At 44.3% G+C, this 26530-nt stretch overlaps 1 protein-coding gene across 1 annotated transcript in view; it reads right to left on the reverse strand.

Moving 5' to 3' along the window:
- The window catches only part of SGK1 (serum/glucocorticoid regulated kinase 1), a 118284-nt gene that overhangs the window by 48142 nt on the left and 43612 nt on the right, over window positions 1–26530 (reverse strand). Inside the window, exon 2 of the mRNA XM_084774908.1 lies at window positions 24595–24807. Coding sequence (XP_084631034.1) covers window positions 24595–24807 — 213 coding nt within the window. The remainder of the gene's footprint in view (window positions 1–24594; window positions 24808–26530) is intronic.

Here is a 26530-nt window from a genome sequence, read left to right on the forward strand (position 1 = left end):
ACCCATGAAGTCAGCAGCTTTCCCAAACGGCCTGGGAACACCCTGCTGCCTTCATCGGCTCTTTTTCTAATTCCCGCTGCCTATGGGTTCCTCCTGAACTCAGGTGTCCGGTTGGTCTGTAATCTAAAACGAAAAGGCTGGACAGCTCGAAGAGCTTTGGGCCCTTTCTCGGTTTAACATGCAATCTGTTCGTAATCTTAGAGAATATACTCCGAGGCCTGGGTGGCAGCTCAATAGGAAAGCGCTTGCCTTGCAAGCAGAGGACCCAAGTTTAGTCCCCTCCAGAACCCTTATGTAAAAAGCTAGGTGTGCTAGCGGCTGCTTGCAATCCCAGAGCTAGAGAGACAGAGGCAGGCTCCATGGCCAGCACAGGTATTCGCGAACTCTAGGCCATCCAGATGCCCTGGCTCAAAAACCAAAACCCGAGGTAGACAGGTGGACAGGACCTAAGGAATGTCAAGTAAGGTTGTCCATTCACTTCCATACACTTGTGTACACACACACACACACACACACACACACACACACACAAACATAAAATGATTCTCATGTCTTTTTCTTTTCTTTCTTTCTTTCTTTCTTTCTTTCTTTCTTTCTTTCTGAGACAAGGTTTCGCTGTGCAGGCCAGACTAGGCTAACACTCACAACCGCACTATCTGCACCTCCTGAGTGCTGAATTACAGGTGTGCCCCACTACTTCCCACGATTCTGGGGTCTTTCAAATAAAAATGCTTAAGTACAAGAGCCATATATAGTAATTTCTATAATGAAAATGTAAAAACTAATATATATGGATACAATATTTTTCTACTCCTGGTATTTTATTTTTCAAAAGCTTTTAGTGCTTACATTTGGATATTGGAAGTATAGAACTGACAATGATGGATTAAAGAGAAAATAATAAACAGGGCATAGTAGTCCATACCTGTAATCCCAGCACTTGGGAAGTAGAGTTAGTTCAAAGCTATCCTCAGCTACCGACGTCTTGGCCGACCTGAGCTATATGAGACACACCCCCGCTCCCCCCCCCACCCCGCCCCCGAGAACTTCCTCAAAAGTTTTTTTTTTTAATACCATTTTTTAATGCTCTAAAGATCCCAGCACTCAGTAGACAGAGGCCAGTGAATTGATGTGAGTTCAAGGCCAGCCTGGTCTACACAGTGAGTCCAGCACAGCCAAGGCTACATAGAGAAACCCTGTTTCAAAAAGCAAAATAAATAAATAAATAAAAAGTTTTATTTCTAAATTATCTGGGATGAAGGCATATTAAAAATAAATGATCAAATTATTACCAGAAGAATTCATTATGAGACTTGGAAATATTTTCATTGTGCCTTAGAGTTTTACAGCATGGTTCTTGCAGAAATCAAATCATCAGTGATTTTCCTATCTGTACTGTTCGTTATTCCTGACCCAATAAAAGATATAAACTGGCTTGTTCTGAGAAAGCTCAGCAAACTGAGGTATGGCATCATACATCTGTAGTTACTCAACTGCGTACAGGCAGGAGGATCACCGTTCAAGGCTAGCCTCTTCTAAGGAGGGAGTTCAATGTTAACCTGGGCTGTATGAAACCCTAATGCAGAACAAAAACCAAAGAGATACCAAAAAATTTGTAAGACAGTCTCATTAATCTACAAGTGACAATTATTTTGAAAACCCTAGTGCATGCTTACCTATACACATGAACATTAGGGGAGGTCCTCTGAGGCAGTGTGCTAGCTAGTTTAGGGGATACACAAACGAATCATATGAAAGGAAAGCGTCTCAATTGAGATGAAGCCTCCATTAGATCCAGCTGGAAAGTGTTTTCTTAATTATTCATTGATGGGGGAGGGCCTAGCCCACAGTGGGGGTGGGGCCATCCCTGGGCTGGTGGTCCTGGGTTCTATAAGAAGGCAGGCTGAACAGGCCAGTAAACAGCACCCCTCCATGGCCTCTCCATCAGCTCCTGCCTCCAGGTTCCTGCCCTGTTTGAATCCCTGTCCTGACTTCTTTTGGGGACTGTAGAGGAATTTTAATTCCAAACATGGCTGCTCTGGCAAGAGATCATGTCATCAGACCTTCTAGGTCTGTTATCTAGCTGAAATACAGACATGCCTTTAATCCCACCAGACAGAGGCAAGCAGGCCTCTGAGTTCAAGGTCAGCCTGGTATAGAGCAAGCCTCAGATAAAGAAGAACTTAGGTCCAGGCGTGGTGGGTGGTACATTCCTTTAATCCCAGCACTCAGGAGGCAGAGGCATGCAGATCTCTGCACTCTAGTCAGTCCGGTTGAGTCAGTGCAGCAGTGCAGGGGAGTTGAATTCGTGGCAGTTCAGTCCATGGAATTCGGAGTTTTACTGGGAGAGTTTGTTACAGAGACAGGCTGAAGAGAGAACAAGCTAGACACAGGTGAAGACAGAAGGAGCCAGAGAATGAGAAGGAGCCAGAAGATTAGAACAGATCGCTGGAGTAAGTATGAGGCCCAGCAGAGCAATTCAGTCCTAAGTGACGGAAGCCAGTTTGAATCAGTCAGCTGGGAGAGGAGTTTGAGCCAGAACACCTGAGTTGAACCAGCCAGCCCAGAGTTCAGAAAGAGCTAGAAAGGGTGAGCATATTCGGCAGTAAATCTCTGAGGCTGAAAACATTCTAGGCCTAGATTAGATTGTATGGTGGGTAGACGCTTCCAGGGCTAGGCCTAGGTTAGCAGGAGGAGGCAGTGAGCCCCTGAGACAGATGATGACAGTCAATGGAAGTGTAAGCCAAATAAATCCTTTCCTCCTCAATTTTCTTTTTGGTCATGGTGTTTCTTCACAGCAATAGGAACCTTAATTAAGATAAGTTGGGGGTGGGTGGGGGTGGCACACGCCTTTAATCCCAGCACTCAGGAGGCAGAGGCAGGCAGATTGCTCTGAGTTGGAGGCCAGCATGGTCTACAAAGTGAGTCCAGGACAGCCAAGGCTACACAGAGAAACCTTGTCTTGAAAACCAAAGCGAAACAAAAAGACAAGTTGGTATCAAGTTTATGAGGGGTGACGGTGGCAGACCTCATGGTGTTTGGGTAGACTTTGAAACCTTGGCGCTAGAGAAGCCACTGAGCGTTGAGCTCAGTGGGATGTTCTGTGGGAGCTTGGATGACACTGTTGTGGGCAGTGCAGAGGACGGAGGCCTGGCTTGCGAAGTTTCCGAGGAAGGATGAAAGACTGTCAGGGCCACTTGCTAATTTGAATTGAGATCCTGTCATGCTGGCCAACTGATAATATTGAAGTGATAGCCTTGCATTCCTGGGAGAATAGCTGGAGCTAAAACGTTAGTGGTGACTGTGAGAAGACACCAGGGTCACTGGTGAAATCTTCTGGGAGGTGTTTCCTGAGAGCACAGGGAAGCTGTGTTCCAGAATCGGCCAAGGTTTTTACCTTGTGACTTGGTCATGTGTAAGAGTCACCCAAGTGGTACTGGTTTTGGAGGCATGAAGGGGTCATGGAGAGCAGCTGACGCTTGGCACGGTGAGAGGCCAGGAGAGGCCATTCATTGGTGAAGGTGCAGCCTCAGTGGCAGCTGAAGGCCCAGGACTGAGGTGATGGTCATGCAAAGCAGTTGAGGCTTGGCACCATGAAGAGAGCCTATTGGTGAAAGTGCAGCCCAGCTGCAGCAGAAGACCCCGCAGTACTGGAGATGCCAGGACCTTAGGCTGACTACCAAGGACAGCAGCAGCGTGGAGTGGAGCCAGCGGAGCCTAGAAGGCATGCTGTGTGTGCTGCAGAGGGCAGAGCTGGTGAGGTGACCCAGGCCCTTTGGAAGAGCCAGAAGGTCATGTGTGGATCCCAGACAGTGGACATTGAGTTATTTATACTGTAGGAGCTTAGTTTTGTTTGGTTCAGATTGTGACTGTGCCCAGGTTCTTCCCTCTTGAAGAAGGCATTTAATTTAACTATGATTTTTATAGGAACCCACTGCTGAAAGGCTTTGAACTTTTGAAACAGATTTTGCACTAAAAAAAAGATTTATTTATTTATTATGTATACAATGTTCCACCTGCATGTACACCTATTCTCTAGAAGAGGGCACCAGATCTCACTATAGATGGTTGTAAGCCACCATGTGGTTGCTGGGAATTGAACTCAGGACCTTTGGAAGAACAGTCAGTGCTTTTAACCTCTGAGTCATCTCTCCAGCTCAATTTTGGATTTTTTTTTTTGGGGGGGAGAGAGACTAGATATTTTTTCCAGCAAAATAATTTTATTTCCTAACACAGTAAGCATATACATCTAATACGTGCTCACCTCACACATCCATGGACAAATGGCTTCCATAACACAATGGCTTTGAGAGGTCTTGGTTGAGATGTGTAATGTCTGGATGGCCAGCCTTCTGAACCTACGGGGCCAGTCACAGAAGAATCTGCTTCATTCAGCAAGTTGCAGATGTATAAAGCTTTGAAAAGCTACCATACTTTTGCATCTATTGCTTCTAGGTGAGCAGGGTGCAGTGGTTTCAGCTTGTATTTCCCTGGAGATCTCATTGGTTCTTCTGGGCGATGGAAGCATTTGTCCACATCTGTTGGTAAGGTGCACACAAAGTCTCGTGATGCTGGCAAAGCATCCCCAGTGGCTTTAGCAGCATCAGGACCACACTTAGATGAGTTCCCTGACACTGGTCCACACAGCGGATTCCAACCCCATCTGTTTCCTTTGTCATTACGCTATCTGATGACCGTGAGTACTTTAATAATGTCAATTACAAGACCACATCTTCACCTTCTGAGTTGAATGAGAACTCATTTCTGGTTTTCTAACAGGAATCTTGTGCCCTCTAAACCAGCAAACAGAAGCTTCCAAGTAGCCAGGACATCAGAAACATCATCATAATTGGCTGCATCTGGGTCGTTCACATCAAAGACAATGACGTTCCAGTCAGTTTTGCCATTATAGCCAACATGCCCAGAACTTTAATTCTAATTCTTTTACCTCTTGCACACACCTTGCTTCCAATTTCACAAACATCAGTTGGGTCATGGTCACCGCAACAGTCAGTGTGTTTGCCACCGTGTCCGGGGTCTTCCCATGTCTGAGGGATGATGCCACTGTTCCAGATGTATTCTTTATAAGGGACCAAATTTGAAACGCAATGGAGTTTTTCTTCTGTCATATGTTGCTTAATTGAAATTGAATGGCTCTTTGTATCAATCTCCATTCTTGGATATGACCAGTGCGGAACCTCAACCACCACTATGTGAAACACATCCTTATCTGCATACATCAGAAATATTCCAAAATGGAGACGCACACTATCCTCTCTCATCCTGAAGAAATATGTGGTCCTTGAGGGTGAAGTGTGCAGTGGGCTCCTGGAGGCTGAAGCTGACCGTGATGCCTGGGGACATGCCACTGCCACTGCACAGCCACACAAGCACACAGCCCCAGTGCAGAGCCATAAGACACGAGGAGGAAATGAGAGACTGGATATTTTTATAAAAGACTGAAAAGTTTAATGTATTTGAATCTGTAAAGCCTGTGGGACTTTTAAAGCTTTTCATGATTTTAATGTGAGACCTTGGGGATGAATAAGAGAGGAAGGGTGTGGCTTAATAGTGATGTATTTGTGTGTTAAGTTGACATAAGTTGTGCTGGCTGGTCTTGTGTCAACTTGACATACAAATGAGTTATCTGAAAGGAGGGAGCCTCCAGTGGATCTTCCATGAGATCCAGCTGTTTAAGGCATTTTCTTAATCAATGATTGATGTGGGAGGGCCAGCCCATGGTGGGTGGGGCCATGCCTGGGCTGGTGGTCCTGGGTCCTATAAGAAAGTAGGCTGAGCAAGCCATGAGGAGCAAGGCAGTAAACAGCACTCCTCCATAGCCTCTACATCAGCTCCTGCCTCCAGGTTCCTGCCCTACTTGACTTCCTGTCCAGACTTCCTTCCATGAGGAACAGCAATGTGGAAGTGTAAGCAAAATAAACCTGTTTCTCCCCAGGTTGCTTTTGGGTCATGGTATTTCATCATAGCTACAGAAACCCTAACTAAGACAGCCAGGGTCAGCTAAGTGACATCTGTGTCTAGAAATAAAAACCTTGATTGGTAACAACTTCTCCTGTGTGAAAACTGTACCAGCATCATCTCATTCAATGATTCAGTTGCTTTGCAATCTTCTTCCTTGCTTTTGATCCTGTTTTTACTGAGCAAAAAGATCCAGAAAACAGGCCCATGATAAACAAACCTCCTTTCCAACAGAAACATGGAACAAGAGAAGGGACAGAGGTAGGCTAGGCACTGCGCCCCCAGCTCAGATCTGCCTTGGGTTTTTCACGGTAAGTCTATTTGACATATTTATTTATTTATTCATTCATTTGTTTATTTATTTATTTTGATGGAGAAACTGGGGGAACCATGAGAAGAATGGAAACAGAAAGAAGTAAAGTCAATATGCAGACATCCTCTCACTTAAACCTCAGGGCAACACTGCTAAGATGTTATTATTAATTTCATAAATGAGGGCGGGCATGGTGGCACACATCTTTAATCCCAGCCCTCGGGAGGCAGAGGCAGACAGATTGCTGTGAGTTCAAGACCAGCCTGGTCTACACAATGAGTCCAGGAAAGCCAAGGCTACACAGAGAAAACCCTGTCTCAAAAAAAAAAAAAAAAGTATAAATGAGAAACTCAAGAAGTAAATTTGTATGAACTTGACATATACAAGGACCAGTGACCATTTGTGTTTATTTTGATTGCTTATATATATTTATTATTTATGTATTTATCTATATAATCTCAACTACTAGAAAAATAATTATCTATCACCATGCCTAGTTTTATGTGGTTCTGGGTAGTGAACCCAAGGTTGGTTTTTGGTTTTTCGAGACAGGGTTTCTCTGTGTAATAGCCCTAGCTGTCCTGGACTCACTTTGTAGACCAGGTTGGCCTCGAACTCACAGAGATCTGTCTGCCTCTGCCTCCCGAGTGCTGGGATTAAAGGCATGCGCCACCATGCCCGGCTGAATCTAAGGGATCATAGACTACAAAATGTTCTACCAACTGAGCTACACCTCTAACTTTAAAAAAGATTTTAGTGGGTATATGCAGTAGCACGTTTTTATTCCCAGTGCTCAAAGGTAGGTGACCTCAGGAGTTCAAAGCCAGCCATGGCTACAGAGTGAGACCCTGTCTCAAAAGAAAAGAGGGGTGGGATGAGAAGAAAAGAAAAAAATAAGAAAGAAAAAAAAAGAAAGAAAGAAAAGAAAAAGACACGGGGTGATATAACAGTAGACAATGTGTCCAGTGACACAGCAGGCTGTTCAAAGTGCTGCTCTACCCTGCGTATCCCTCTGCTACCACCTGAGCTTAGTCCTTCCCAGCCCTACTGCATACAGAGTCTCTGGGACTGGGTAACTGTTTTGAGAACCTTGTTATCCTAAGGTGTGGAAAATAAGGAAAGAAAAGTCTCTAGAGCAGAGAGGAAACCCCTATTTTGACGAAACCTCCTGTGTGGCTATGAAGAAGCCTGGATTATCCCTCAAAAACTCTGGCTGCTCATCACCTGGCCCCCTATTCAAGGTTACACCCATCAGGGGCTTGTGTGAAATCTGCCTGCACAGAGCCACTGACACAGGACTCAGTGGCATTCACCACTTCTGAGACGCTGAACAGGAAGAAGCAACACATTTATGAATTAAGGGCCTGGTCCATGTCACAAGGAGGAACTGTGTCCTATTAGCCTGAGTGGCTGGTTTTCATGTCTGAGATTAACAATGTGGTTATCTGTGTTTAGATAAGATTGTGTGTAGCTCGCCTGATTAAACGGGCGCTACATGGACATACCATGCGGTAAACAACTGAGTCATGTCCCTGACCCACACTTCAGCCTTCAGCCTTGCCAGCACAAAAGTCAGAGCCATGCTTCTCTCCTACAGTTCAACCCAGCATTGAATTTCAGATATTTTCAGCACAAACTCAGTCTGTGGAATGGGCCCCTAACTTCCGATGAATAACTGAGTCCTCGGAATTGCTAGGATTTCAACTATGAAGTAAATTTTCTAAAAGTGCTCAGGGGGAGGTGGAAAAAAAAACAAACCCAAAACATTCCTTCAAGAGCTGCTGTTTTTTGTTTTGTTTTGTTTTTTCCCTGTGTGGGTCTCAGGAGCCATGGGCCTGATTAGTACAGTAGATTAAGGTGAGGGCAGCAGCTCCCAGCCAGGGAAGCTGGTTCTGCTAATCCTCCAAACCTACTGCAAACCACTCCTCCAGTGCATTTGCAGTGAGGGTGGCCAAGAGGGTACAACCACACTTGTCCAAATCCAGTCTTTTCTGCTAGCTAGCACATTCAAGTTTTGGGTTGTTGTTATTTGTATTGTTTTTCTTTACATTTAGTGTGTGTGTGTGTGTGTGTGTGTGTGTGTGTGTGTGTGTGTATGTGTGTGTGTGTGTGTGTGTGTGTGTGTGTGTCTGTGTGTGTGGGTCTGTGTAAGAGGTCAACTTTTGGAAGTCAATTTTCTCTTTCTACCAGGGATTGAACAAAGGATTCAACCCAGGTTCTCTGGTTTGGCAGCAAATGTCCTTGCTAAGCCATATTGCCTTTTTTATCTATTATTTTTTAAAGGTTTTTAAAAACAGGGTTTCTCTGTGTGACCCTGGCTGCCCAGAAACTTTCTGTAGACCAGGCTGGCCTCAAACTCAGAGATCTGCCTTCCTCTGCCTCCCTAAGTGCTGGGATTAAAGGTGTGTGTCACCATCACCTGTCAGGGATTGTCAATTGATGTTTTGTATTTCGAGACAGGGTTTCTCCGTGTAGCTTTGGCTGTCCTGGAACTCTCTTTGTAGATCAGGCTGGCTGAACTCACAGCGATCCACCTGCCTCTGCCTCCTGAGTGTTGATGCTAAAGGCCTGTGCCACCACGCCTGGCATGAGTTTGAATTTTTGACCCTAGCTTTTGGTTTATAGTCTAGGGTGGCCTGGGGCTCACTCTGTAGCTCAGGCTGGACTCACCCTTGCCACAACACTCTTCCTCTTTCAGTTTCTTGGGATAACAGACACAACAGTCAGTCAGTCCTAGCTTGAGTCACCATAAACCAAGACCTGGAATCAACCCCAGAGCCATACAAACCGCATGTGCTGGTGCCAGTGTCCCAGCACTGTGGAGGCAGAGCCAGCAGGAATTCATGGACAACCTTGGTTATACAGTAAATTTGAGGCTAGCCTGGGACACGTGATACCTTGTCTCAAAAATAAATGAGCCAGGAGCGGTGGCCCAAGCCTTTAAACCCAGAGAAACCTTGTCTTGAAAACCAAAAAAGAATAAAAATCTTAAGTAGTGAATAGCCACAATAAAAACAGAAGTATCTTGGCAACATGCCTTTTACCTCTGTTTCCTTGCTCCACACTTTGTAATCCTTTGTCCCCTGCTGGAACTGAGAACTCTACTCATTGTTACAAGTGCTAAACCTGATGCCCTGAGTCATCAGAAAGAGAAAACAGACTCCCAAAAAGTTATATTCTGACTTCTGTCCAAGAAATCCCTGACACAGACATACCCTACCCCCACCCCAGATAAATAAATGCAATTTTAAAAATCATTTCTTTCTCTGTGTAGCCTTGGCTGTCCTTGACTCACTTTGTAGACCAGGCTGGCCTCGAACTCATAGCCACCCGCCTGCCTCTGCCTCCCAAGTGCTAGGACTAAAGGCATGTGCCACCATGCCCAGCTTAAAAAATCATTTCTAAAATGATTTAAAAACAACCATTTAGTATGTCTGTAAAAACAACAGCAACAAAAAGTTAGCCCTCTTAAAGCTGGTTCATTTGTCTCTCTTGGCAAAGCAAGAATCTGCCCTTATTGTAATGAATGCCCAGCATGGCTATCTATGGTCATAAACCTTAATCCAACCCATAGGTCTGCAGTGGAGGAACGTCGGGAATTCGCCTCTTTCTCTTCTATTCTTCATTCCCATGTGCGTATCATCATTGTGACTGAATCCCTACAAGGATCCTCATTTGCCAAGGATGGGAGGATTACGTAAAATGCCTTTCAAAAATCCTTAGTGCTCTGACTTCTATTTTCCACTGAGCTACGCCTTCCTTGCTCCAGATCCCTAGGCCCTGGCTTCTATGCCCCATCTGTGAGGCTTTCTCCCGAACCCATCTCTAGCTTGGTAACCTTCACTTCTTAGCTCAGATTTCCTCTGGGTCTTCCCAGGATGCTCTTCTGTGTCACCCATGCCTTCCCTATTTACCATGTATAACAGCATGTGGCCACGTGTGATCACCTGGTTACTGGTCAGCACTCCCCCCTTCCCGGGAAGCACTGCATGGTGGTACTTTCTGCTGAGCCCACAACAGACACTTTTAAGTATTTTTAAGAGAACTATCCAGGCTCTTTGGAGGGCTAGAGGAAGACCCTGCATCCCAGTCTCCGGTCCCAGTGTATATGTGTACAGGGGTGCTCTACCTCAACCTGAGCGCTTTGGATTTGTGCTGAGGTAAGAGTCACTTGTTTTAAAAATAACTCCGGGTTGCTGAGTCATGCAGTTTGAGGCCAAGAAGCAGACTAACCCCCACCAGTTTCTTCCCTTCTTTTCTTGGCTCCTACCCTCCCAGGCTGATACACTGAGCATTTCCTAATCTGCAAAGACCTCTAACCTGTGTTACTCAAGCAGGGGGCCACCTATCTAAGGCTTATCTATCCCTGCCAAAGGTGCTGAGTCCCTGCATTCTTCCTCACACACAAACCCAGTGAGCCTCCCGAACTAGCCATTTAAACATCAACCCATGGGGAAAACAACAGGAAATACCCACTGGGAAAAAAAGGCACGTGTTTATTGAGACTAACTTATGTATTTATAGCTATGGACATTGGAAAAGTAAACTTAAATTATAGATAACAGGCCATGGAATTTGGCTGGGCTTGAAATAGAGTTTTCATATATCCTTATGTGGATGGCCAAAAGTCTACTCAATGAGGGGGTGGGCCTTGTCATAGATGAGAGCTGAGCCTCTTCCATGGCATCAGTGTATTTCTGATTTCAGATGATGCTACTAAAACAATAGTTCTCAACCTGTGTGTCATGACCCCTTTGGGGGTTGAATGACCTTTTCACAGGGCTCACCTAAGACTATGAGAAAACACAGATAGTTACATTATGATTCATAATGGTAGCAAAATTAAAGTTATGAAGTAGCAAGAACATAACTTTATGGCTGAGGGTCACCACACAGGAGAAACTGTATTACAGGGTCACAGCATTAGGAAGGTTCTACGAGACAATGTCATACAGACTAAGGTTTGCTAGAATCTTGCTAAGAAACATGTCATTTCATTTACCAGCTCACAAAGACAAAAGGATCTGATATTGGTGACAGATGAAAATTGCATGATTGATTTACTCTAGACACCATCGGCCCTATGTATTTCAGAAAAGTTTAGGAGTTAGCCAAGATTATCTGTAGAAGCAGAATGAATGAAAAGCAGTGATGTCACATGATTAAGAAGTGTCAAGGAGCCACCAGTTATTCAAACATGACTTGCTTTCCCTTTAAAAGAGTTCCTCAAAACCAGGCAGTGGTGGCACATGCCTTTAATCCTAGCACTTGGGAGGGAGAGGAAGGCAGATTGCTATGAGTTTGAGGCAAGCCTGGTCTACAAAGCAAGTCCAGGATAAGAAACAGAGAGAGAGAGAGAGAGAGAGAGAGAGAGAGAGAGAGAGAGAGAGCGAGAGAGAGAGAGAGAGAGAGAGAGCGCACGTGAGTGAGCCCCTCAACAAATTAAATTCTGTCTCATTAGTAAACAGTCCAAGCAGAAACTATATGCTTTGAGGAAATGGAGAAACAATGTCTTTAAAAAAAAAATAAACAAATAAACTGCATAAAATTACACTCTGCTCTATCTTTTAAACTCTTCTACATTATTTTTTGTAATTTGCAAAACGTCTTCTTTTACAATTTTAATGATCTCAAAATTACTTATTACTAAGTAATATTACCAAAGCAATATTATTATAGTGGGAAAAGGACTGTAGCTTCAGGGAAGGACTGCACTAAGACGAATAAGTTCCATTAAAAGCCGGAATGACTAGGTCATACATAACCAAAGGCAGCAAAACCTCAGTCCAAGATTAACTGCTGGCTGCTGGTGAGCAGGGGCAGCTACATTACTTATGTCCAGAGCATTCCAGATCAAGTGTCTTGTCCATTTCCAGACTCATCGCTGAGAGCGGGCACACTGGCTGGAGAGAACTTACAGGAGAAATCCATGAGTGCAACCCTGAAGTGTTTCACCCCAAAGGCCTGGCCCTGACAATCATCCTCTAAGTTGATCATGGTCTGTCCTGCATTGTTTGTAAAGCAGCTGTGTGTTTGGTGGCTAAAGAGATGAGGGTGACCTGGATCCTGCTCCCTCTTCCCCATTCCAGAAGAACTGTCTAGATTCTCACCTCTGACCCCTGAGGAAGGAAGGACAGGGCTGGATCTGAAAGAGATTCAGGGACCAAAGGAAGGGAAACTTGGGATGCTGGGAAAAGAGGACCCAGTGTCCTGATTATCTGGTAGGTCACAAAATGTACACGTAGGGGCAGACAGAAAGTAAGTTACTGTAAAATCTTTTTATGTGCATCTCTTGGGTTGGGAGTCAGGGCTTGCTTGGCATAGCTATCTGAGAAGCACAGCAGGCTTACTTTAGAAAGAGAAAAGAAAATATAGTTCATCTTATGAGTTAGAAAAATTGCCATAGATAAGATACATCTAATAATTCTTTTTTTTTGGGGGGGGGTGGGTTTCAAGACAGGGTTTCTCTGGGTAGCCTTGGTTGTTCTGGACTCACTCTGTAGACCAGGCTGGCCTCCAACTCACAGTGCTGCCTCTGCCTCGCGAGTGCTGGGATTAAAGGCATGCACCACCATGCCTGGCTAATCACAACAAATTTAAAATGGAAAAAAAAATGTTTAACATTTTTGATAATTAAAAAAAAAATACAAAGCCAGGTGTGGTAATTCACATCTGTAACTCCAACACAATTGGGAGACTGAGGCAGGAGGACTGCCATGAGTTTGAGGGCAGTTTAGGCTACGTAGTGAGTCCTTTTCTAAAAAATTAAATAAAATCAACTCTGTATCATTTAACTCAACTGACAAAAAATAAAAAATAAAAATAAAACACATCCTTCAAGGAAGGGTGAAACACTGGTGGGATAGATTTGTTTCTAAAATGTGGGTAATTTTCTGGGTCCCCCTCCTTTTATTGATTCAACTCTTTCTAAATTGGTCTGGAAAGGCTTTTGAAACCAACATTATTATCTTCAAACCACTAGATTCCTGGGAATTTATACAAAGGTTCAATTTATCCTAAGATTATTCCAAGTGAGAAACACCCCATAATTTTCAGCCTTATCCAAAAAAGAAACAAAAAGAAAGTACTAATCCTCGGCTCTGTGGTTATACAACATAACCGTCCAGTAGAATGCTACCCGTAATGCTAATCATCAGCCTTATGTTGCAACATATGAACGCGTCAAACGTTAAGTGAAGAATAAGTTTACCATTATATATACACGTACTAACAGTCATGTGTAAGATGAATATATACATGAAATGTGGAGAGAGTACATACATACAAATAAAAGCAACTGATAAACAAAGAAAATTAGATGCTTTTAAAGTTCTCAATATGCAGTTATAAAAAAAATCTTACACTTTTTTTAATCACGGGAAAGGTCAAGAAGAACCACTACAACATGAATCAGGTGGATATATATTAAAGGACATATGAAAGCTGACAGTGGGAACTGTGGCTTCCCGCCAGCTCATCACAGGCGCTCCAGGTGCAAGGCTGATCTTTTTCTGGTTCTTATCCAAACAGAAGTCTTTGAATTGAAGATATTGAGCCATTTCAGGTTACTGTAAGCCAAAAGGAAAAATATGCAAAACCTCAGAGAGAACAGTAGAGTTTCCTACTTTTACGTATTCCTCACTGGAATAAATATGCTTTTTTTTTCTAGAGAAAAGAATTGTTGAGTCTTTGAGCTTAATTATTTTCTCCAATTTTGTTTACAGTAATTACGTACAAATAAACATTGGCAAGATTAGGTGATTTTCATGTCCTAAGACAGTAAGTTGATGAGCCATTTTAAAAATATTTATCGTGATTTTTCAAAATGTATTCCTCATGATACTGTTAGGATTTTAAATTAAGAGAGCTGGTGGGGCTTAGGTGAGATGTGACTGAGATTCTCGGCTGCTTGAGCAGCATTCACAAAGCCCTGGGTTCAGTTTCCAGCACAGTACAGAACCTGGCCTGGTGGCCACACCTGTAACCCCAGAATTAAGAATATGGAGACAGGAGAACCCCAAAGATCAAGGTCATCCTCAGCTACATGAGCGAGTTCAAGACCAGATCGAGACCCTGTCTTCAGATGAACAAAGAAGCAACAAACAACAGAAACAAAAGCTTGGAGACGGAAGCTTTGGCTCAAAAGGTTTTTCTTGCTCTGAATGTTTTAAACTTTACTCCCCCGAGTCTATTTGTCAGTTGGTGGTACTACGGTTGGCTTCAAGGGCTTCCTTCACACTCCCCCTGTTGACTGGAGTTCTCTTAGCAGTCCTGCAAGATGGGCATTGCTGCTTGTGACTTCCAGGTTGCCCTTAGTTGGTCAGGGACCATGTGATAGGTCACATGACTGAGCTTGGTGTCTCTCTTGAATGCTATCACTTATTTGGCCACAGCAGGTATAAACAGCGAGGAATTTTGTTCGAAAAGTGGGAAGGAGGGAGGAATAGGAGGATACAAGTAATGGGATAACAAGCGAGTTGTAATTTGAATAAATTAATAAAATTAAAATTAAAAAAAAAGAAAGAAAATAGTGTTTTCTGTGATAAGGGCTTTCTCAGGAAAAGTAAGGGCTAGAAACTGTGTAAAGAACAGTAGCAATTGTAAGTGACAGACTTAGAACCTTCCTGGCCCCCATTTCCTTGGAGACTATAATATCCAATCAAAAGCAGAAAACTAGGGAAGAAGGCTACATGGAATGTGTTGGTTTTTTTCTTTAATCTATATAAGCCTCCATAAAAATATGATATAAATGAAAGGAAACAAAAAAAATTTCAAAACCATCTGGCTGATTTTAGTGTATTTTTTATAGTATTTTTTGAAGAAAGATCAGAAAAATTCACAATGTCATAAAAGCAAGTCAAGATGGAAACTTTTCCAACAGACCTTTTCCCTTCCACACTTGCTGGACTCCCAAGCTCAGTAATTCAGAGACAAAGTCTAAGGGACACCAGGCATCCTTGTAAGCACTGGGATCCTGGGACACAAAGATGAATCCGAGCAGGTATTCACTACTGTCTCTCGTAAACTGCTGACATGGAACCATGTCAAAACCTCAATGCTAGTTCTTCTGTTTGTAGTGACCTTGCATGGCTCCTTCCAGAGGGCTGACTTTACTAGGCCTAAAAGAAAAAAAGAAAAAGAAAAAAAAAAAAAGAAAGAAAAAGGAAAGAAAGGAAAGAAAAAAGTGCACACAGCTTCTGCCCGCTGACTCAGCACTTTCTAGGCCGATTAGTGGAAAGACAGAGGACTCAGTCTGAGGACATCCTCACTCAGCCAAATCTATCCCATATGAGAGTGTAGACTTAATGAGAATCAGCCCTCAGCCTTTGGCAGGCGGCTGATGGAATGTAGGGGATTTACAGCCAGTCTGGGCTGCTGGGATTTTTTTTTCTTCTTCTTCCTAGCCTCTCCGGTCTATTACAGAAGTCTGCATGAACTAAATTTCAGCTTCGACTAATAAAAGCAAAGGGGAGAAGAGCTGACGGAGCCTACCAACTGCATCGCAGGGTTGCAAGGCCCTGGAGGACCCAGAGTTTCTCCAGACTCTCTTTGATGGGATAGAATGGCTTCATGGACAGTGTGGTGGTCCCCGATTTCTTACTGGGGGAGTGGGCGGGGGAGGGGGGCTGAGGAGTGGCTGCAGTTGCTTCCTTCTGCCGGTGGGTTTCCTGGTAGCTATGGTGTTTACCACAAACTCACAAGTAATATATTAATACAGCCTTGAAGCTTCAGACAAGCACAGGTAAAGCCTAAACCCCTGGCTGACGCATTTGAATGCCAGGGAGGCGGGTTATCACCACTCCTGGTTGGTGGATGTTGACATTTCCTGCTCTTTTATCTCTTTTTAAACACACCTTACTCTCTGCACTGGGGAGGTAGAGATTAGAGGATAGAGAGTTACAGACATCCTTGGTTACATGTTCAGCTCAAGGCCTATGTCGCAAAACCATTAACTCACGGAGGGTTACAATGTTACAGCTCCAAAGCCACACTGAGCAATTGTCCTTGGTTTGCTCTGCTCTTATGGCGCTAAACACCAAGAGCAAAAACAACTTCGAGAAGGAAAGGGTTTATTTCAGTCTTGGAACTCGTTCTATAGTCTGCCTCTACCTCTTGAGTGCTGGGATTAAAGGTGTATGCCACCATGTCCGGCTTTTTCTTTTCTGTTTTTTTTTTTTTCCTCCCAAGACAAGGTTTTTCTGTGTAACCTGGGCTGTCCTGAACTCACTTTGTAGACCAGGCTGGCCTCAAACTTGCAGCATCCTGTTTTTCCTTAAACCTGCTTGCCTAGGGACAGCGTGGCACGGTGGGCGGGGCCTTCTCACATCAATCAAGATAGTGGGCGGGACCTTTCCACATCAATCAAGACAATTTCGCACAGGTCGACCTGATTCAGCCACTTCATCTGCCACGCACTCCTCCCACATGACTGTAGGTTGCATCAAGTTGACAAAAACTAAGCCAGGCACATTTTAGCCATTGAAATAGCCACATCTAGGCCGGCATGCAGTGGCGCACACCTCTAATCCCAGCAGGCGGATCTTTGTGAGTTCGAGGCCAGCCTGGTCTACACAGTGAGTACAGGCCAACCAAGGATACACAGAGAAATCTTGTTTGAACGTCGCTGCCCCCCCCCCCCCCCCCGCCGCCAAGAGAAAGCCAAGAAAGAAATAGCCACATCTAATACTGTCCCTCTGCTTGTGATGTGCCGTTCTTGCTTCCAAAACTCAAAAATGTTTGAATAGGATTAACTTTAAGGAGCTCCATGGCAACTCTATTAGAGCTACCTTGACTGCCTGCCTTCCACACAGCCTCCCTGCTCTGACGCGTCTTATTCGCCTCCACCCCTTCTCTCAATAATTCCAATTCAAACTGACTTCAGCACTCCTCATGAACTTTCTGACTTGTATTGGTGATTATTCTTTTAATAGCTGTCTTGATTTTAGATCTATAGATAGGCCCTTCGTTAATTTGCCTCCTAATTCATTTCATTCAAAATACTCTTTGGCAAGCTGCTTGGACCCAGTTCACCCTCCAGACACCAGACCAAGCCCTGGCCTTACATCTGACTATTTGCTGTAGAAGAGGGGCCTCCCCTAACGCCACACTGCCCAGCTTCAATTTAGGAGTTGGACTGAGTGGATGCCCCTCTCCCCTGAGTGTCCATTTCTCCCTCCTGTAACAGTAAAATCTATTCCTTTTTCATATATGAACAAAATCTGGAAATGTAGGAGTGTAACGTTGGAATCCAGCTGTTGCTCAGGCCAGAACACCTGCAGCACACTAGCCATCCCTCAGACACTGAGTTACCAGAAGATGTTGTCTGTGTCTCTCAAGTAGAGTTCCGGGTGGCTGGCTTTCTCACCTGGGAAAGTGATTTTGCATCAAAGAGGATATTGGCGACCACATGCCCTGTTCCCTGCTCCCTCTTGCCTGGGAATCCCAGAGCCTGGCTAGAGACTGATGCTGAGAAACCACCCTCAGGCAGCTACTGCAAAGAGACACCTCCAACACACACACACACACACACACACACACACACACACACACACACACACACACACTTCTGCTACATGGGCCCCCTTCAGAGCCCCCACATGCTGTCTCTCCCTAGTGCCTGACCTCTCCTCAGTCCCCTCCACCATGCTGTTGTCTGTCTATCTGTGGCCTTAACAACTCTTAATATACTCTTTACTTGCCCACTCAAAACACCACCACCACCACCACCACCAAACAAAATGATTCGTTAACTAATTTTTCTTGTTTTATATGTGCCTTGTGACATGTCACTTATGTTCAAACCCGCTCCTACACCCGCCTTCCTTCTGAGACAGTCTCAGGTATCTTAGCCTAGATTCCAACCTGTTATACAGCTGAAGAGAATGACGTAAGAAGCTTGGATCCTGAGCCTTCTGCCCCACCCCCACCCACCCCCAAGTGCTGCGGCTATGGTTTAGACCACCATGCTCTGCTCGGCCCGTTCTTTTCTTAACCTTCTGTATGTAGTCTGTAGCAGGGATTTGTCATAATTAACCTCCTATGGGTTTACAATTTTGCTGGTCTCTTATTATTACATCCCTCCCTTCACCACTTCCACTATTGTTGCATCTGACACCACTGTCACAGGAGCAAATATTTAGGGTTAATATGGAGACATGACTTGCTACATCAGAACAATGTTAACATTTTTAAACAGAGGAACACTGCCACGCCCACTAACAATTATTATTTTCTTCAAACAACATTTTTACCAACACAATAGTATCATAATCCGATGGGCAGCTGCAGCTCAGATAGAGCACGTGTGTGCTAGCAAGCCTGACATCGTAGGTTCAATCCCCAATGCTGCCAAAGATTATTTTTAAAGAGAGAATGGGAGGTTTCGATGCATTATTTCCTTGGTGGCATGATAGCTGCTTAAAGTAGTCCTGGATTTCCTGCACTTCCGATGCCCTCAGAGCTGACATGAAGTGTGGTTGTGAGCTGTGGTGGGTGATTGGCTGGAGATGGCATTAGCGCCCATATTCTTCCCAGTTGCTAATTTATCAAATTGCCTGATTTGTGTCCGGAGGAGTTTGACCAGCTCTGCTTCCTGATGTAGCTTTTGGCTTGATTCCATGCATGCCTCAAATCATTTATATTATTTGTTTGTTACATGCAAACATCTACATAAGTCACAGCAAATTGTTGAATTGTATCTTTCAAAACAGGCATTGGACTGTAGTGCAGAGTGACTTTGAACCTATGTTCCTGACACCTGTCAGGCCTGCAACACCAACAAGCCAGCTTTGTTTTATTGACATGTTTTCAGTAGTTACATTTTCTTTCTGCAGTCTCGGGGATCCAAGGCCTCATACATGCTAGGCAAGCCCTCTACTATGGAGTTGCATGCCTGGCCATCTTCCTGAAGTAGATGTCCCCTGCGTAACTTGACTTTGCTTGTTTAGTTGGTTGGGTTTTTGTTGTTGTTGCTGTTGGTTTGCATTTTTATCAGTTTTTGTTCTAAATAATATTTGTGTGACAATGTTTGTTGTTGCTCTTGTTGTTGTTTTGCTTTTTCAAGACAGGGTTTCTCTGTGTAGCTTTGGTTGTCCTGGACTCACTTTGTAGACCAGGCTGGCCACCAACTCACATCGATCCACCTGCCTCTGTCTCTCGAGTGCTGGGATTAAAGGCATGTGCCACCATGCCTGGCATGACAATATTTTTATGTCCTTAGTAAATAGCTTTTGTTGATATAAAATGTCATTTGATTCGTCCATCGTTTTGGTCTCATACTGTTTTTCACCTGGCATCTCCACTGTTAAACTCCTTTCCCTGTGTTACAGCCTTTGCCTGGACTGTTCCTGTTCTTCCTCCTGACCTCCTGGTCCCTGAATATGCAAGCACACAGCCTGCCTTGGTTTTGTTATTTCACGGTTGTGACCATTTTGAACAATGCTTTCCTACCCACCTGCTGTTTCTTGTGCATTTCAGCCAAGCGCTTATACCACAGTTACAACAGAAAAGAGGGTTTTCTGTCATCTAAAGTGGGAGGGCGCAGCCATAGTCCAATCCTGTGCTTTCTTCAACTGCACATTTCCCTCCCCACCACTACTCCAAAGCGTCCTTTTTCTCCCCATCCAGTGAGGATGCCTCGGACAGTGAAGGTGACTTGGGAGACAGTGTGTAAAGCAGAGTTGGTGAATGTGTTTAATAGCATGCCTTCATTGATAAATACACCTGGGGAAGGCAGAGGCAGGCGGCTCATTGTGAGTTCGAGGCCAGCCTGGTCTACAAAGTGAATCCAGAACAGCCAAGGCTACACAGAGAAACTGTCTCAAAAAAAACAAAAAACAAAAACAAAAAAAGAAAGAAAATACACCTGGGTGCCTTTAGTTCCTTGTTTGGGGAGGCAGGGACAGATAAATGTCTTTAAAGTTTGGGGCTAGCCTGTTCTACAAAGTGAGTTACAGGACAGCCAGGGCTATATCGAGAGACCCTATCTCAAAACACACACGCACACATGGTATCACCACCACCAAAACCCTCTTCGGTCACTACCTCTTTGCAGCTGATACTACAGCCAGTACACATTAATTAGTCATTAATAGCTTCTCCAGCACCGTGCTATCATCTTTCCCTGCCTCATCCCCAGAAAGATGTTTAATTTATAAACAGCCCCCTTTAGAGAGCGATTCCAGTGACATCACAGCATTACTCTTCCTGGGTGATTTGCTGGCAATATGAATACTCAGGTTCCTCCATGGAAAAACCCATGTAAAGGCCACCAACTAGACTGTGGGAAGACTTGGCACAAAGTGCAAGATGGATCACAGTAAATGGCTGCTACAGGCAGTGTTGAGGATGTATTTTTTTTTAAGTCGGTGAAAATCATTATTCATAAAGGAATGTAAAACTATTTTTGCTTTCTTATTTTATTTAAAACATTCTCACCTCTCTTCCCATGTTTTTAAAAACACATCAAAGGGAGCTTATTGTCATTTGTAGGTCATTAAATTCCCACTCTGAGATCTGAGACTTTAAAGGGCTTGGTTGAGATGTATCACATGACATTCTCGAGACTGTCATTAGACCAAGCTGATTCAAGTTGATTTACTGGCCTCGGCCAGGCCAGGCACAGGGATACAGATCTCTGTAAGGTACGCACAGATAAGTTTACATTTACGAAAGAGTTTTTTAAAAATCCTATCTCAGCTGGGTGTGGTGACGCATGCCTTTACTTCTCAGCTCCCAGCAGGTAGAGGCAGGCAGGCGGGTCTGTGAGTTCCAGGCCCCCCTCTGGAAAGAAATGCAAAGGCAAGCATGCATTACTTTAATTTTTGCAGCTGAGGGTTAAGCAGGTAAATTAAGATAGTCCATGCAGGAGAGTGAGGAGAACGGCTTGCTGCCCATGCCCTCCACAGCACTCCTCAAAGCTTTCGTCTTCCTGCCACACAGCTCCACTTTACAAAGAACAGAACTGGGCAGGCGAGAGATGGCTCATCAGGTGGGTGTGGTCCCTAGAGGCCCATGGTGGAAGGAAAGAGCCAACCACCAAGTTGTCCTCTAACCCCCACATAAGCGTGGTGGAATGTGTGCACATACACACACATACACACATGGACGTACAATAAGTGAATAAAACATAAAAAAATTAAGGGACAGAACTGCTTCTTCACGGAACTATTTTGCAATTTTATCTCCAAAGGGATACAAGCTATAATTCTGATTTAATTTTTAAAAGTTTCTTCTTGATTGGTAGTGACCTTAAAAAAAAGAAAAAAAAAAAAAAGCCAATGAGGGTAATGTTCCGTAAATCAGAGACTGGGGTACCTTTATTCCCAAGCACCAGAAAGGAACATTGCTTAAATTCTTTCCAGTGCTTTGTTTATTTTTGCCTCCTGTGGGGAATTGGTTAATCTACCTCTAGCTCTATCAGTCATGTGGGCAGATAGTAGGTTCTGAAGCAAACGCTTAGAGGAAGCCTTTGTGGTCTCCGGAAAATGTGTACAGCCCTATCTTTAGACCCCGATGACCTGCTGAGCAGCTTCCGACGCTAGGAACCTGCAAATTCTGGCCAGTGGACTGGCTAAGATTTCGCAACTTGAAGTCTGTCTGAACACAGCCAGGCCCCTTGTTTCTTGTGTCTTCTCTGTGGGAAGAACTGCCTCAGCACGCCACCGACTGTGATGGTAAGACTGAAGACACTCAGTATCAGAAAAGAAATCTGCTAAGCTTTGCATTTACTGTCTATTTACTGCCTTTCATGGCCAACCCGGATCTGAGGCAGAGTCTGATTCCCTGTGATTAGCCAGTCTGCAAATCAGCTAAAAACAGAACTAACAGCCAGACACAGACACACGCATGCAGGCAGGCCTGTGATCCCAGCACCCAGGGATGCAGAGGCAGGTGGATCACTGTGAGTTTGAGGCCAGCCTGGTCTACAAACCAAGTCCAGGATAACCAAGGTTACACAGAGAAACCCTGTCTCTAAAACAAAACAAAACAAAACACTGAACTAACAACAGCCATCCTTTGCATGGGACATTACAGACTGTGGAGTGTTTCATACATACTTTGTCCTCTGATCCTTTCTCACAGGTGGCCAGTATGACTTTTCCATGACGAAGCACATTGCATGACATCCCAGGGTTAGATACTGAGGGGCCATGTTTCCAATCTTTCAACATCTTGAACAAGCCCTTTATCTCTGGAAAATGCTTATTGTCTTCAAAAGAGGGTGTTGGTGACTGCTGAAGTAACCATCTGGCCGTGCACTGGCTTGTTCTTTATTGTATTTTTAATTTTTCTTTTTCTTCTGAGACAGGACTTCTCTATGTAGCCCTGGCTGTCCAGGAACTCACTCTATAGATCAGGCTGGCCTCCCCTGCCTCTGCCTCCCAAGGGCTGGGATTGAAGGAATGCGCTGTCTCTGTTGCTGCAGAATTCATGCTCATTGACATTAAAACACAGTTCACTGCCGGGGCCGTGGGGTCTCACACCTTGAATTCCAGCACTCAGGAGGGGGATCTGTGAGTTCCAGGGGAACCTGATCTGTAGAGTTCCAGGACAGCCAGGGCTTACACAAAGAGAAATCCTGCCTCAAAAACAAACAAGAAAGAAAGTACGAGGGAGGGAAGAGAAAGAGAAAAGAAAGAAGATAATGAAAGTAGCATGAATTGTATTTAATGTTTTACAAAATAAAAATAAACATGAGCTGAATGAATTACAAGTTAAAAATAACCTCTCCTTAATTCTTGGTCTTTAAATAAAACTCCATAATTTTTAAACTTTTAGAAGCCGTGTGATAAGTTTCCTATCTGGTTTTCCCTAAAGCAACAAAAATAAAAAAACAAAAAGCCTGGTGGTAGTGATGCACCCCTTTAATCCCAGCACTCAGGATCTCTGTGACTTTGAGGCCAGCCTGGTCTCTAGAGTAAGTGCCAGAACAGCCAAGGGTACCCAGAGAAACCCTGCCTGGAAAACCCAACCCAAACCAAACCTAAACCAAACCAAACAAAAACAAAAGGACCCTCCTCCCAACTTCTTTTAGAGTAGTAAGGGAATGCTGCGCCTGGGGACGGGGTGTCAAATTGTGTTGAACTAAATATTATCTGTAGCACCAAACCCATCAACAGTGACTGTAATGAGGTTTGTGCATCATTTGAAGCTGAGCTTCTGCAAGATGAAACAATTTCTAGATGACCAATGGCTGAAGGTCCTGGAGCATCACAAAACACAATACAACATCACAGAGGATTCAGCTCCTTAGCACCCAGGGAAAGTACAAAGATCAGCGGCCTCCATGCACAGGGTATCATTACACAGTAGCCAAAGCACCAAGGATGACTAAAGCGGTTGTTGATGCATGGCTGTAATCCTGACACTCAGAAGGCTGGAGAAGGAGGATCAAACCAACAACAACGGCAACAAATTAATCCCAACATAAACTACAGTGCTCTGTGAGGATGGCATATCTGCTAGGGGAGGTTCACAATGGAGGAGGCTATGCATGGGCAGAGAAAGGTAAATTACAGAAAATCTTTGTATCTCTGCGAGCGCTAAATTTGCATTAAAAGGTTGATTTTTTTTGTTTTTTAATGAGATAACAGAGCAGAAGTCTGGTGAGGTGGCTTTGCGGGTTAAGGTATTTTTGTTTGGTTGGTTTTGTTTTTTGTTTGTTTGTTTGTTTGTTTGTTTTTTAAGACAGGGTTTTTCTGTGTTAGCCTTGGATGTCCTGGAGTCACTTTGTAGACCAGGCTGGCCTCAAACTCACAGCAATCCACCTGACTCTGGAGTGCTAGGATTACAGGTATGTGCCACTGGGCCCAGCTGGTTAAAACATTTTCATCCAAATTCAATGACCCGAGTCCTCAGGACCCACATAGTTGAGGGGGAAAAAAAAAAGAAACTTATATAGGTTGCCCTCTGACACATACATACAAACAAACACGCATGTGCATGTGCATACACACAATAAATACAATTTTTGAAGAAGAAAACAGAACAGTTGTGTGGTACAGGCCTTCAATCCTATCTATGAGGCCCAGGAAGGAGTATTGCAAATGTGAGGCCAGCAAGTTCTAGACCAGAGCAGCATTACATATGGGGAACCTAATTCAAGGAAAGGAAGAAAGGAGGAAAAGAAGAAAGGAAGAGGAAATAAAAAGGATCTAACAAAACCTACCACTCAATTTCCTCCTTACAAGTGTTGTGAATGTAAGTTTTTAAAAAAAATTTGGCACCTCTGGCACAAATGCAAGGAAAAAGGTTTCCAATCCTTCCCGAAGAACAAGCCCTCAGCAAAATAAAGAACTTACTTCACACCCAGGCTGGATTTCCCAGGAGCAGGACTCCTCGGGAGCCAGTATCCCCCTCTGGAAAGCATGGTCACCCAGGTGTGACTGGCACAGAGCAGGCTCAAAGTCTGACTCCCCGGGAGGAAGGTGCACCCCGGAAGGGCTGGTGTACTTCAAGTTGGGGCTCTGATGCTTGTCCACACTGACCATGGGGCTCTTGATCCATCTTCGTACCTGAGAGTGCAAAGGGAGAGAGAAGAGAGGAGCGTTTGCTACGGTTTTTCGTTTACAAAGGCGAGGCAGACAGAAACAAAAGGAAATTGTTGTTTTCCCTTTTGTCAGCCCTTTTCCAGCTGTCTCAGAGCTGGTCCATGATGGCCAGCCGCTTTCCAGCAGTGCGAAGGTTGGGGGGCGGGGGGCGGCGGAAGGGCGTTCAATTCATCCCACCAAGCATCTTCTCAATTACATGATCAAAGTAGTGATATTTCCTCTCCCATTGTAACGTGTACAACATTGTCATCGTGCCCTACGGCTATTATTTGCAGAGCCAGGAACTGAACACAGGATCTTGTTCAGGCTAAGCAAACACTATACCGCCGCTGAGCTACAACTGCCTCAGTCTGAGGAAGTTTTTGTTTTTATTTAATTAGCATTTTAACGGGGAAATTGTGCTTATTTTGGCCTACAATGTAAGCAGATCCTGTCTAGTGCGGCAGGGACGGCAGGACATACAGGTGCGTGTGCAGCGAGGCCTCTATGCCTCCCTAGAAGTTGATGAAACAGGAAAACAGGAAGTTGACGAGAACAGACAGGAAGTGGGCGGGGTCATAGAACTCCCAACAGGTACTGGAAGGATGGCTCCGATTTCTGCAGAAAATCTGAGTTCAGGTCCCAGCTCCCACATTGAGCAGCTCACAACCACTTGGACCTTCAGATCCAGGGGATCCTCGGGCCTCCTGCAGCACCTCGCTTATGTACCCATGTTCTGCACAGACACATAACTGAGAAATAAAAATAAATCTTTAACACCTTAAAGTTATTGGGAAGCTGGGCCATGGTGGCTCAAGCCTTTAATCCCAGCACTCAGGAGGCTGAGGCAGGCCTACAGGCAGATCTACAAAGTGAGACCATGACAGCCAAGGCTACACAGAGAAACCTTGTCTTTAAAACAAACAAATAAATAAACAAAGTTACTGGGCAAGATGGTACAGGCCTTTAATCAAGCTCTTGGGAAAGACAAAATTAAGCATATACTTCACTATTGTAAAACTTAAATTTTTCTTTCCAGTGACGTTGTAGACGGAAATGGTGACAGATCCCTGTATTTCCAGGGCCCTGGAGGCACAGTTCAGAGGCTGCTGTGAAGTCAGGGCTCTCCTAGACTATATAGTTGAGTTCTAGGCCAGACAAGGCTAGAATGAGACCTTGTCTTAAAAAGGAAGACTTGAGAAACTGAGGCAGGAGGAAGGAAAGTTCAAAGCCAGCTTAAGCTCCTGAGTAGATTCTAGGCCAGGATGGGCACATTCCTGAGAGCTTGCCTCCGAGTAAACACTTGAGCTGGATGTGCAGTCCCAGAGACCCTTGGGAAGCTGAGGTAGGAGCAATACTTTAAGGTCAGCCTGAAAAGATTCTGTCTCCAAAGCTGGGGGGAGGATGAGGCCAGGCATGAGCTCACATGTGTAAGCCTGGTGCTTGAGCGCCTACCTCAGTGCTCCTGGGTCAAATGTCTCTAACAGTACAATGGTACTAGGTCAGTGTTTAGAGAAAGCTGTATTATGTTACAATCATGCGTGCTTTCCCCTTTTTTTATTATTATTATTATTATTATTATTATTATTATTATTATTATTACTTATTTTTGTTTTTTGAGACAAGTTCTCTGTATAGCTTTGGCTATACTGGACTTGCTTTGTAGCCCAGGCTGGCCTTGAACTTCCAGAGATCTGCCTACCTCTGC

Source organism: Acomys minous, assembly GCF_964271855.1.
Source record: "Acomys minous genome assembly, chromosome: 3".
In the NCBI taxonomy this organism is placed as follows: domain Eukaryota; kingdom Metazoa; phylum Chordata; class Mammalia; order Rodentia; family Muridae; genus Acomys; species Acomys minous.